The 14,059-nt window shown below is 45.1% G+C and overlaps 1 protein-coding gene across 1 annotated transcript in view; it reads right to left on the minus strand.

The window, feature by feature from the left end:
• LOC109925033 (rho guanine nucleotide exchange factor 25-like) overlaps positions 1-14,059 on the minus strand; it is a 111,736-nt gene that overhangs the window by 64,724 nt on the left and 32,953 nt on the right. Inside the window, exons 2-3 of the mRNA XM_048618829.1 lie at positions 13,195-13,487; positions 1,165-1,293 (exon numbers count right to left, since the gene is read on the minus strand). Coding sequence (XP_048474786.1) covers positions 1,165-1,293; positions 13,195-13,487 — 422 coding nt within the window. The remainder of the gene's footprint in view (positions 1-1,164; positions 1,294-13,194; positions 13,488-14,059) is intronic.

A 14,059-nucleotide genomic window follows, 5' to 3' on the forward strand; every position in this document is an offset into this window, starting at 1 on the left:
TATTTTCAGGAGTATTTTTGTTTCTGGTACACCTTATTGGATGGATCTTCCCACAAAACATTTTTCCTATCATGTTTATGAAGGCAAATGGAATGTTGTCATTTATTACAAGGGGAAAGCTTTGCAATAGTTGCACAGGATATCGGTGGGGCCACAGCTGAAGGACTGTGTATCTTTTCAGTTTCCTTATTTAAGAGAGGATATAAATGCATGAGAAGCAGCTCAGGGAAGGTTCACTCAACTTATACCTGGGATGAAGAGATTGTCTTACGAGGAAAGGTTGGATGCGCTGGGCCTGTATTCACTGAAGTTTATAAGAATGAGAGGTGATCTTATTGAAACTGATAAAATTGGGGCAGCACAGTGGCTCAGTGGTTAGCACCGCTGCTCAATTCCAGCTTTGGGGTAACTGTCTGTGTGGAGTTTGCATATTCTGCCTGTGTCTGCATGGGTTTCCTCCGGGTACTCCGATTTCCTCCCACAGTCCAAAGATGTGCAGGCTAGGCAGATTGACCATGCTAAATTGCCCTGTAGTGTCCAGGGATTGCAGACTAGGTAGGGTAGCCACAGGAAATGCAGGGTTATAGGGTAGAGGGGAGGGTCTGGGTGGGATGTTCTTTGGAGGATTGGTGTGGACTTGATGGGCAGAATGGCCTGTAGGGATTCTATGATCTTGACAGGCAGGAGGCTGAAAGGTTGCATCATCTTGTGGAAGAGACTAGAAGCAACTTAAAAATGTGGAGTCTCCCATTTAAGATGGAGAATTCTTTGCTCTCCGAGGATCATGAGTCTGTGGAATTCTCTTCCCCAGACCAGTGGAGCCCAGGTCATTCATTTTTAAGGCAGACACAGCGAGATTCTTAAGTAATCAAACGTTATTGGGAGGGGGAGCTGAGAAACTGGGGTCGAGTGGATCGGCCATCAGCTTTTTCAATGGCACAGCAGGCTGAATGGTCTGCATGGCCTATTCCTGCACCTAACTTGCATGTTTATATGTTGGGATTCTGTGCACTTTCCTTACTTATGACCCTGTAAGAACAATTTATCATTTGTTGATGTGTTTGAAACTGATTGTCCCAGGACTGATGATGTGGGTGATCCATAGTCCATGCAAGCCACTCTAACCACCAAGAAAAACAGATGAAGATTACATTGAAGACCTACTGCAGTATCCTGTTCTTCCATCTCCTTCTTCGGGTTGTCAGTAAGTGCTGTCAGTGACTCCGGAATCACGGCTGGCGTTTGTTCATCTCGGGATAATCTGCGGCTCAGTGATCCATCCTTCCAGCCCTTCTGTCAAAAGAAAAAGGGAACAATGACAATTTGAATCCTTTCAATTTGGAGCCAGATAGGTCTGATCCCAGGGTCCCAAGATCCCAGTGCACGAATGATCCCAATTCACAGGAGCACACCCTGTGATCTTCAATTTGTTACATTCAGTACACAGGAAACCAGAGGTTACACACTGCAATTTCCCATAACGTGCTTCCTACCTGTGCCTTTCCACAATGGAACCACAGGTTTACCAGAGATGGGAACAGGAGTAGGCCATTCGGCCCCTCAAGCATGTTCTGCCATTCAACAGGATCATGGCTGATCCGACATTTCTCACGTGCCCTTTCCCCGGAACCCTTGATTCCCGACCGATCAAGAATGTATCTGTCTTTCAGAAGTTGTCTGGGGGTAGCTATTCACAGGTAAAGGGACGGCTGGAAAGGGGGAGGCCTTCAAAAATGAGATAACGAGTGTCCAGGGAAAGTATGTTCTTGTTAATGTGAAGGACAAGGCTGTCAGGTGTAGGGAGTTCTGGATGACTAGAGAAATTGAGGCTCTGATCAATAAACAGAAAGAAGCATATGTGTGGTATAGACAGCAGGGATTGAGTGAATCCCTTTAAGGGATTAACGGCAGTAGGGGTATACTCAAGAAGGAAAGCAGGAGGGCAAAAAGGGGACATGAGATAACTTTAGCAAATAGGATGAAGGAGAATACAAAGAGATTCAACAAATACATTAAGGGCAAAAGGGTAACTAGGGAGAGAATAGGGCCCCTTTAAGATCAGCAAGGCCACCTATGTGTGGAACCACAGGAGATGGGTGACATACTAAACAAATATTTTGAGTCAGTATTTACTGTGGAGAAGGATATGGAAGCTAGAGAACTTGGGGAAATAAATATGACATCTTGAAAAGTGTCCATTTCACCAAGGAGGAGGTGCTGGACATCTTAAAACAGGACCTGATCAGGTGTACCCTAGAACTCTGTGGGAAGCTAGGGAAGTGATTGCTGGGCCCCTAGGTGGCGACTTCGTATCATCGATACCACAGGTGAGGTGCTGGAATACTGGAGGTTGGCTAATGTGGTGCCATTATTTAAAAAAGGTGGTAAGGAAAAGCCAGGGAGCTATAGACCAGTGACCCTGGCATCAGTGGTGGGTAAGTTGTTGGAGGGGATCCTGAGGGGCAGGATTTAGATGTATTTGGAAAGACAAGGACTGATGTCAACATGGCTTTGTGCATAGGAAATCGTGTCTCACTAACTTGATTGAGTTTTTTGAAGAAGTGACGAAGAAGATTGATGAAGGCAGAGCGGTGGGCATGGTCTGTATGAACTTCAGCATGGCGTTCAATAAGGTTCAGCATGGTAGACTTATTAGCAAGGTTAGATCACATGGAATACAGGGAGAGCTTGCAATCTGGATACAAAATTGGCTCAAAGGTAGGAGACAGAGGGCGGTGGTGGAGGGTTGCTTTCCGGACTGCAGGCCTGTGACCAGCGGTGTGCCATAAGGATCAGTGCTGGGTCCATTGCTTTTTGCCATTTATATAAATGATTTGGATATGAACATAAGAGGTATGGTTACTAAGTTTGCAGGTGACACCAAAATTGGTGGTGTAGTGGACCGCCAAGAAGGTTACCTCAGAGTACAAAGGGAACTTGATGGGATGGAGGAGTGACAGATGGAGTTTAATTTAGATGAATGTGAGGTGCTGCATTTTGATAAGGCAAATCAGGGCAGGATTTATACACTTAATGATAGGATACTGAGGGGTGTTGCCGAACAAAGAGGCCTTGGGGAACAGGTTCATAGTTCGTTGAAAGTGAGGTCGCAGGTAGACAGGATAGTGAAGAAGGCATTTGGTAAGCTTGCCTTTATTGGTCAGTGTATTGAGTATAGGAGTTGGGAGGTCATGTTGCGGCTGTACAGGACATTGGTTAGGCCACTTTTGGAATACTGCATTCAGTTCTCGTCTCCCGGCTAGAGGAAAGATGTTGAGGAATTTTAAAGGGTTCAGAAAAGATTTACAAGGCTGTTGCTGGGGTTGGAGGGTTTGAGCTATAGGGAGAGGCTGAATAGGCTGGGACTATTTTCCCTGGAGCATCAGAAGCTGAGGGGTGACCTTATAGAGTTTATAAAATCATGAGGGGCATGGATAGGGTGAATAGCCAAGGTCTTTTCCCCCAAAGTAGGGGTGTCAAAAACTAGGTATAAGGTGAGAGGGGAAAGATTTTAAAGAGACCTAAGGGGCAACTTTTTCATGCAGAGGGTGGTGCGTGTATGGAATGAGCTGCCAGAGGAAGTGGTGGAGGCTGGTACAATTATAACATTTAAAAGGCATCTGGATGGGTATATGTATAGGAAGGGTTTAGAGGGATAGGGGCCAAACATAGACAAATGGGACTAGATTAATTCAGGATATCTGGTTGACATGGACGAGTCGGACTGAAAACTGTTTTCGTGTTATACATCTCTATAACTCTCTGACTCTGAGCCTTAAATACACTCAAAGACTCTGCCCCCACAGCTCTCTGTGGCAAGGAGTTCCACCCCTCTGAGAGAAGAAATTCCTCCACATCTCAGTCTTAAATTGGCGTCCCTTTATTCTGAGACTATACCCTCTGGTCCTGGATTCTCCCATGAGGGGAAACATCCTCTCAGCATTTACGCTGTCAAGCCCCTTAAGAATCTGATGAGATTTGGGTGATAGCTCAATCGGTGGTACGGTGGCTCAGTGGTCAGCACTGCTGCCTCACAGCGCCATGAACCCGGGTTCGATTCCACCCTCGGGCGACTGTCTGTGTGGAGTTTGCACATTCTCCCTGTGTCTGCGTGGGTTTGCTCCGGTTTCCTCCCACAGTCCAAAGACGTGCAGGCTAGGGTGGATTGGCCATGGGAAACGAAAGGTTACACGGACAGGGTTGGGGTGGGTCTGGGTGGGATGCTTTTCGGAGAGTTGATGTGGACTTGCTGGGCCGAATGGCCTGTTTCCACACTTTAGGGATTCTATGATCTCCCCTCATTCTTCTAAACTCCCATGAGTAGAATACCAACCTGTTTAGCCTGGTCTGGATTGTGAACTCACCCCCTGTGTAAACAATGCCAAATGTACTACAATTATTGAGCATTCAAATGACTCTATTGGAATTACATTTGGCACACAGTTAAGGTCTACCAATGATCCTGATTTAAAGGCACAAGGAGCCACTCACTGCCTTGACATGCTATGTCATTGACACCACTGAATTATCTCACAGGTTGGACGGACTTGCTGCAAACAGTCTGCAACAAATAGACTGGCTGTATTGGGTACTGCAAGATACTTTACCAGAAACTAGCACAAACTGTTTGATTTATGCCTAGCAGCAAGGTGGTACTGAGATAACAAAGTGTAGAGCTGGATGAACACAGCAGGCCAAGCAGCATCAGAGGAGCAGGAAAGCTGACATTTCGGGCCTACACCCTTCTTCAGAAATGGTGGTACTGTGCCTTTAAGAAAAATGTGATCTGTGCTGTTTCTCTTGCAGAGAGGGGTTGCCACAGTGGCACCCGAATGTCTGTTTCAGAAGCAATGGGGAAACAGCTTCAAGCTCCCTGGGTGCTTGTTTTAAATTAGACCAGAGCAGCATGAGTGGGTGGAGTCAGGCTCCCACAGACCCAGGGTTTTAGTTTTGCTTTCAGTCAGGACTTGGAGTTGGCTGCTAAAGCAGATAGATACAGCTCTCTCTCTGCTGCAGCTAAAAGCTCAAGTTCTCTTGCTGTTACTAGATCAATTCTGTGGGTATTCCTTCTCCTGGACTGGAGGAGATAGCACGTGAGGAAAATCTGTTTTGCTGAATTTGCCTTTACCAAGGGAGTGTTTATGGGATGCAGCTGTATTAGAAAAGTTGATGATTAGTAGCTAAATAATATATTATTTTGTTAAGTATTTTGATAGAGTTAAAGTTATGCCAATTGTTCCTTTTTTGTTTGTATTTTAGCTGTGTTTTAAAAATAAAGTGTGTTTTTCTTAAAGCCTAGTGGTGGACCAAGTGAATCACATCTGGAACACAGAACCTTATACTTGCCTTTGAATAAGATAAAAGTTTAGGTCTAGGCTATCTCCTTGATATATTTTGAGGGGGTTTGGTCTGATCCATAACATGTGTAACTGATGGGGGAAATAACACATTAATTTCTGTCCTGCTTTCGATTTATGAAACCACCAGATTAACACCAGTGTTTATTCTCAGAGTGGCTGGTATAATGGCTCTCTGGGATACGGGTGAACCTAGCTCCTGACTGATGAACTGTTGGCTGCAAACATTCCTATCCAGAATTAGTCAGTGACATTCCTGGGGTGGAGGTCCATTGGGCAGTGAATGGCAGGGACTGGCAAACGGGGCAGAACCCAACAACAGCAGGATGCCAGCTAGAAGCAGGGACGGAGATGATGGTTTAGAGTTCCACCCATCCCGTGAACATCTGACATTGAAAAAGAGGCCAGGCAGGTAAGTTGATGCCACCCACTGGATTTCTCACCCATCTGCCTCTGCTGCCCTGGTTGTATTGGGCACTGCAGAATAGTGCCATCCAGAAACTGCTATGTAATGGTGAAGAGGGCACGAGGGTTTTTTTAGATTGCAATACAATTCCTGATGGGCCACAAGTTAGCTTATGGACCAGATTACAAATGTGCAGGGCCATTGTGAGAGGCTAAGTAGTCTGAATCTAGTCTCTAGTAGCTATAGGTCCTGAGCACAAAATTAACCACAAAGTGGCACCAATTTAGCAACCTGGTTACACCAGCTACAGGATGGCTGGTGTGACGAATGAAAAATGGCATGCTACGGCAGAAGGGTATTTTCCAAAACTGGGGTGAACCACCTTGTGCAATCCACACCCTGTTGCCCAGCCTTGTGGGCAAACCAGAAGCACCAATACTGGCACAGGGAGTGCCCAACATATGCATAACGCCTTCATCAGGTCAAAAGCTGGGTTAGGGACTCTTCTCTCAAGTGTGTTCAAAGTCCTTGCTCAGTCACTCAGTCAGAATGTGATGATGATGCCCCACAACTGATGTATCCCAATATTCACAGGTCAGGGACTCTGTTACTATAATGTGTAAAGACTTCACTGTTTGATTTTTCTGTAGTTTTGATTGTGGAATAAAATGGGGAAAAGGATTGTTTCTAAAACAAAACTAGGAAAGGAATTGCTGTGCTTTTAAAAACTAGTGACTGGAACTCACTGTGTGCTGTGTACACATGGCTACTTTTCAGGCAGTGGGGGGCAGGGAGATAACCCTGAAGACAGCACTCTAATTGGATCCTGAGCAGTTGGTGTATGCAAACAATAGAGAGGCAGAAGGTCTCCGGACTGGAAGCAGCAGGGTCTGTCTCTACATCTTTGCAGCAAAGTAACTCAAGTCTGGACGCAGTCAGTTCTCTTCTTCCACCACTTTTTGGAGGCTGTTCCCACTAATTAGTGACTGTGAAACTAACAAGTAATGTGTAAGTCCCTGGACCCTCACTAAAGAACTGAAAATCTGGAGGAGGATCGATAAACAGAAGATCTTGGGAAGACAAAGGAACACCTCTTGAAGCCTATGAACTGCTGCCACTGAACTGTGTTTCCCCAGCACTTTTCTTTATCTACTCATAACACCAATTTTTTGCTTTGTCTGTCTGTCTGCGTGTATAGGGGTTTTAAAGGATGTTAAAGTTTCAAGGAGCAGAGTATATGTTGATAGTTCATAGTTTTGTTTACCTGTGGCTAGAGCTCATTTTTGGAATAAGCAATAGTCTTATTAACAGCAGGAACCTGGTCAGTGTTTTCCGTTAACCTGAATCTGCATTGAAGCTTGTAGATGGTACATGCTGCTGTGACCAAACTTTGGTAGCGGAGGGAGTGGATCTTAAAGGTGAGTTTCACTCATTTCCATTTCAGGTTGATACTGGCAGCCACAGGACTGTATCCACCATTAGAAAGGCACAAATACGATGGTCCAGTTGGACCTAGTTTTGGTAAAGCACCATTCTGGACTCCTCAGACACCAAAGCAGTTGCTGTCCAAATGCAGCAAGACCTCAACAACATCCACATTTGGGCTCAAAAGTATCAAGCAACATTCATGCCACACAAGTGCCAGGCAATGACTATCTCCAACAAGAGAGAATCTAATTATCGTCCCTTGGCATTCAATGGCATTACCATCACTGAATTCCCCCACTATCAACGTCCTGGGGGTTACCACTGACCAGAAACTCAACTGGACTCGCCACATAAACACAGTGGCTACAACACCAGGTCAGACAATAGGAATCCTGTAGCGAGTAACTCACCTCCTGACTCCCCATCTACAAGGCACGAGTCAGGAGTGTGATGGAATACTCCCCATTTTCCTGGATGAGCGCAGCCCCAACAACACTCAAGAAACTTGACACCATCCAGGACAAAGCAGCTCCCGCTTGATTGACACCACATCCACAAACATCCACTCCCTCCACCACCGACGCTCAGTAGCAGCAGTGTGTACTATCTACAAGATGCACTGCAGAAATTCACCAAAGATCCTCAGGCAGCACCTTTCAAACCCACGACCACTTCCATCTAGAAGGTCAAGGGCAGCAGATACATGGGAACACCACCCCCTGCAAGTTCCCCTCCAAGCCACTCACCATCCTGACTTGGAAATATATCGCCGTTCCTTCACTGTCACTGGGTCAAAATCCTGGAATTCCCTCCCTAAGGGCATTGTGGGTCAACCTACAGCACATGGACTTCAGCGGTTCAAGAAGGCAGCTCACCCCCACCTTCTCAAGGGGCAACTAGGGATGGGCAATAAATCCTGCTGAGCCAGCAATGCCTACATCCCATGATAGAACATTATAAAATCATATTTATTACAAATGCTCTCTACAACATGTAACCAAAATCAATCACTACTTAAATCAAAAGGTTTCAATCATGTTGCAAACTGAATCTAAATAGAACAAATTCAATCGAAAGTATTTTCACTTTCCAAAAGTACTGACTGCAAGATTATCATCAGATAGCCTCAGATGTCCACATTAAAATATTTAAACTCATCAAGCTCATTAACATTGAATGAGGCATGCCAATCGGGGGTTCCTTTCCAAATAAACGTCAATGTCTCATTTGAAAATGGTTGCCTTGGGACTCATTACAGCTGAGGCTGCATTCTCCTTTGCATGATTTCGTAAAATCTGACCTCCTGAGACACTGAGTCCTGATCAGGGCAAGTAAAAAGCCATAGACTTACAGACTGCAGTCTCGTTCTTTGATGGAAGTATTTTGCTTGATGGCATAGAGTGCACAGAAGGGAATGGACATTGAATAGAAACATAAAAACAAGGAGCAGGGCATGGCCATTTGGCCCTTCAAGCCATTCAAGCCATAGGATCATGGCTGATCTTCTATCTCAACACCATATTCCTGCTTTCTCTCCATATCTCTTGATATCTTTAAAATCTAAAATATCTTGAACTTATACTTCGTTATTTTTCTCATTTATTCCTATGACCTATAATGTTGGACTACATGTGACTCCAGACCCACAGCCAATGTGGTTGACTCTTAACTGCCCTCTGAAAAGGCTGAGCAAGCCACTCAGTACAAGGGCAATGAAGGATTGGCAGCAAATGCTGGCCTTGCCCGTGATGCCCACATCCCATGAAAGAAAAATATATTTACAGGTCAGTGGCTCTATTACCATAATTTGTAATAATACTCACAGGTCAGTGATGCTTCTGTAATGTGACATATTATAATATTCACAAGTCAGTAACTCTATTAGTGTAAGATGGTGCTTTAAGTTATACTTGAAGGTTGCTGAGTCAATTGCCATAATGAAGCCAAGTCATTGATTTGCAAATAAAGTTCTGATTCAGCAACAGTAGAAGAGGATTGTTGAGTGAATCCTTGACCAAATCCAATTGACAGAGGCTGTTGATACATTTTTCTTGCTGTTACGTTATTGCTGAGAAACACTCAGCCTGAAGGCAGAATATAAGGCTAAGGATAAGGCACTTGCAAAAGTACAAGTTGCAACAAAGCAAATAAATGGAAACAAGTAAAGCAAATGGATTGAACAATTGGTGAATGGAACTGGTGGTTCAGCATGAAAATGATTGAAGCAGGAGATACAAACTGTCCAAATCAAGTGAATTCTCATAAAAAGACAGTGTGCCAAATGCTGAGTTTCCACAAATGAACAGGCTTATGAGATTTGCAACTAAAACGGAAACATGGATATAGACTGGATAAAAATGAATAAATGCCAGAGCAAATATTAAATAAGAAGTGAACAAAAGAGGGCATAGCTGGGTGTTACAAGGAAAGTTACCAAAATACATCACAGGAAATGTTGTCCATAAGTATGTTAGCCCAGGGGGAGTGGATTACCATTGACCAGAGACAGAATTAGACTAGCTATGTAAATACAGGGGCTACAAGAGTAGGTCAAAGGCAACAAATCCTGCAGTGACTAATTCACCTCCTGGCTCTCCAAAGCCTGTCCACCATTTACAAGGCACAAGTCAGGAGTGTGATGGAATACTCCCCATTTGCCTGGATGGGTGCAGCTCCAACAACACTCAAGAAGCTTGACACCATCCAGGACAAAGCATTCACTCCCTCCACCACCAACGCTCAGTAGCAGCAGTGTGTACTATCTACAGGATGCACTGCAGAAATTCACCAAAGTTCCTCAGGCAGCACCTTCCAAACCCACGACCACTTCCATCTAGAAGGACAAGGGCAGCAGATACATGGGAACACCACCCCCTGCAAGTTCCCCTCCAAACCACTCACCATCCTGACTTGGAAATATATCACCGTTCCTTCAGTGTCTCTGGGTCAAAATCCTGGAATTCCCTCCCTAAGTGCATTGGGGTCTACCTACAGCAAATGGACTGCAACGGTCCAGGAAGGCAACTCACCCCCACCTTCTCAAGGGGCAATTAGGGATGGGCAATAAATGCTGGGCCCAGCCAGTGACACTCACGTTCCAGGAATGAATTAATAAAATTTTAGGCCAGGTAGCCTTAGAAATGAACTTGACTTGGAGGGAAAGGGAATCACTTATTAACAGTGGGAATGCAAGTCAGGAAGGCCATAAAAAATAGGAAACCCAAGTGTCATACTATGGCTAAAGTCTCAACAGGGCTTTTGTTTCTCTTCAACATCTGGGCGGTTAACCTGGTGGAGTGCAGCACCTGCTCTTATTGACCTTCCAATGACTGTTATAACATCTCTGAACAGGTTGATTTGAAAAATATTAAAATAGAGCTACTTGATTAAAATCTGTTCAATAAGAGCAGGTGACTGGTTCTCAGGTAATGGAACAGCTTGGGACTAGGCACAAAATACGGCAAAATCTTTTGACCTCCTCCCTCAGGTGCTATCTCTCTGTTCTCTGCAGTCAAAACTCACTTTAAGACTCACTTTCCTTCAGCAGCTGATGTACGATGTGATTTCCTTCACAGCCACAGATGCGCGCGCACACATACACACTTCATTAATCTTTGTCCGCAAATTCTATTGATTCTTGCAGATCTGATCGTTTCTTCCTGGTGTGCCATCTCTGAATGCCTGCACCGATTTGCAGAGGCACTGAAAGACTGGTTTGCTTTTAAAGTATCTCTGACTTATCAATTTAAATTCACATCATACAGCAACTACTGAAGGAAAGTGAGTCTTAAAGTGAGTTTTGACTGCAGAGAACAGAGAGACAGCATCTGAGGGAGGACGTCATGGCGGGGGAGTGTGTGTGTGAGAGTACGTGTGAGTGTGGGGGAGGGAGTGTGTGGGAGTGATTGAGTGTGTATGTGTGTGGATGCATGTGTGTGTGAGGCATTGTGTGTGTGAGAGAGTGAGTGTATGGCTATCTGTGTGTGTGTGTGTGTGTATGTGTATGTGTGTGTGTGTTTGTGCGCACATGTGTGTGAGTGAGACTGTGCGTGAGAGTGTGCGTGAGAGTGTGTGTGAGAGTGTGTGTTTGTGTGAGAGTGTGTGTGTGTGTGTGAGTGTGAGAGAGAGAGTGTGTGTGTATGTGTGAGAGAGTGAGAGAAAGAGAGAGAGAGTGAGAGTGACAGAGAGAGACTGCGTGTGTGAGAGTGCAGGTGAGTGTGTGGGTGGGGGTGAGTGTGTGTGTGACAGACAGTGTGTGCGTGTGAGAGAGAGAGAGAGAGTGTATGTGTGAGTGAGAGAAAGAGTGTGTGTGAGAGAGTGAGTGTGTGTGTGGGTGAGTATGTGGGTGAGAGTGGGGGGTAGTGTGGTGAGGGGGAGTGTATTTGTGTAGGAGTGTGTGTTTGTGTGTGTGAGAGTGTGTGTGAATGTGCATGTGCAGGAGTTTCAAAGGGATTAGAATTTTAATTAGTGGTGTTATATTCTGACAGTATGTAACTGTTGACAGTAGCTGGAGTCTAATTCCTGTAGTAAATAGTGAGTATGAAGAATGGTCTGTGCGCTCTGCCAATCTGGGTCCGAAAGTCAGGTAAACTGGGGAATTCTGTGTGCTTATTTTAAAATTATTAACTTTGTGATAACGCTGGGATTAGCAGGGCTTGAACTACGCAGAGGATGGAAAAGAAGAGCTTGATTTTAATCCCACCTCATTCATCTCAGAAATACCTTCACAGTGATGTATGATTCCGCCCTCAGGCGACTGTCTGTGTGGAGTTTACACATTCTCCCCGTGTCTGCGTGGGTTTCCTCCGGGTGCTCCGGTTTCCTCCCACAGTCCAAAGATGTGCAGGTTAGGGTGGGTTGGCCATGCTAAAGTGCCCTGTAGTGTTCAGGGATGTGTAGATTAGGTGGGTTATAGGAGGAATGGGGCTGGGTGGGATTTGTTGAGGGTCGGTGTGGACTTGTTGGGCCGAAGGGCCTGTTTCCACACTGTAGGGATTCTATGAATATACTGAGGCACTTGAAGATGCAGAGGAGAGGTGCTAAACAGGAAGGTTATGGTGGAGTGGGACCAGTAATGCAGAATGCCTAGGCTAATGTTCCTAGTTATGAGTTTGAACCCCAGCGTTGCGATCTGAATTCAGAAAAAAACCTTGGAACTAGAAGATGGTATAATGACAGTCAATTGTCATATAAACCCATCTGATTGACTAATGTCCTAGAACTTAGAAGGTTAAGGGGGTGATCTGATTGAAGTCTTCAAGATATTAACAGGAAATGACAGGATAGATAAACTATTTCCATTGGTTGGGAATTCTAAAACTAGGGAGCATTGTCTGCGAATGAGGACCAGACTATTCAGGAGAGATGTTAGGAAGCACTTCTACACACAAAGGGTAGTAGAGGTTTGGAACTCTCTTCCACAAATGGCAGTGGTTGCTGGATCAGTTGTTAGTTTCAAATCTAAGATCAATAAATGCTATTGGTATTAAGGGATATGGGCCAAAGGCAGGTCAATGGAGTTAGGCCACAGATCAGCCATGATCTCATTGAATGGTGGAAAAGGCCTGAGGGGCTGAATGGCCTACTCCTGTTCCTACGTTCCTTGAAGGAAGGAAGTCTGCTATCTTTACCCAGTCTAGCTTATGCGTGACTCTTGGCAATATGGTTGACTATTAACCACCCTCTGAAATGGTCAAGCAAATCAATCAGATCAAGGAGCAACGAAGCAATAAATGCTGGACTTGCCAGCCACTCCCACATCCCAGGAAAGAATAAAGGAGAACAGTTAAGATTTTAAGTGGTGAAAGCATTATCAAAGTGAATTTGGAGAACTGAAGGTTTCTAATAGGCTTTGCCGAATTCAGGTATTTACCATGCTGCTGGCAACAAGGGCAGCCTTTGTGGTTATCCATCTTTCAATTTGAATTTCAATATGATTTTTTGATGCTTGCATTCTGATGCCTGCCACGCCCGAGAACTCTGACGAAACGAAAGGCTTCTTACCGCGTCTTGAGCTTCACTCCCTTTGTTGACTATTCCCAGGTCAATGCTCCTGCGCCGCTCATCGACACTCTTCCTTCGTTCCGCCTTCTTGGGTTTGCTTTCCAGCTTCTTCACCTGCCGGTCGATCTTGCCACTGCTGAGCTTGCGCACCGGGCTGGTCAGCCATTTCTTCAAGGTGCTTACCGATCGCTTGGAGCTCGGCGAGCTGGGGGCCGAACTGGTGGACGGCTGTGGCTGGATCGAAGCCACTGAGGTGGAAATGCTGCCATCACTTCCCGTCACTGAGTATGATTCTAAGAAAAAGTGAGAGCAGAGTCATGGAATGCTTGGTGTTTAGCTTATCCTTTACACAATCGTACCAGAATAGCAGAAAATATAACTATCAGGAAATATGGAAGCTGGGGCTCATTTGTGCAGAAAAAGGAAGGCTGAGGGAGGGTCTGATATAGAAATTTGACCTATCAAACCCTTTCCTAATGTCATGCCTGGGAATGGCATATCCTGTCTTTTAAGCTACAAACTTTGTTCAACATGGCCTCTTTGAAATGGCCCCTTCCTTAAAAAGTGGACTATTATGCTGCAAAGGTGGTCACCCAAGTCAGCTGACCTGACATATGGTGAAATTTACACACGGTCAGCTGACCTGGCTTGTGTATTGTGACATTTACACAGGTTGGCCGACCTGACCTGACTTGTGTGTGGTGAAATTTACACATGGTCAGCTGACCTCACCTGACTACGGTGAAATTTACACATGGTCAGCTGACCTCACCTGACTACGGTGAAATTTACACACGGTCAGCTGACCTCACCTGAACACGGTGAAATTTACACACGGTCAGCTGACCTCACCTGACTACGGTGA

Source organism: Rhincodon typus, chromosome 41 (genome assembly GCF_021869965.1).
Source record: "Rhincodon typus isolate 14 chromosome 41, sRhiTyp1.1, whole genome shotgun sequence".
Classification (NCBI taxonomy): Eukaryota; Metazoa; Chordata; class Chondrichthyes; order Orectolobiformes; family Rhincodontidae; genus Rhincodon; species Rhincodon typus.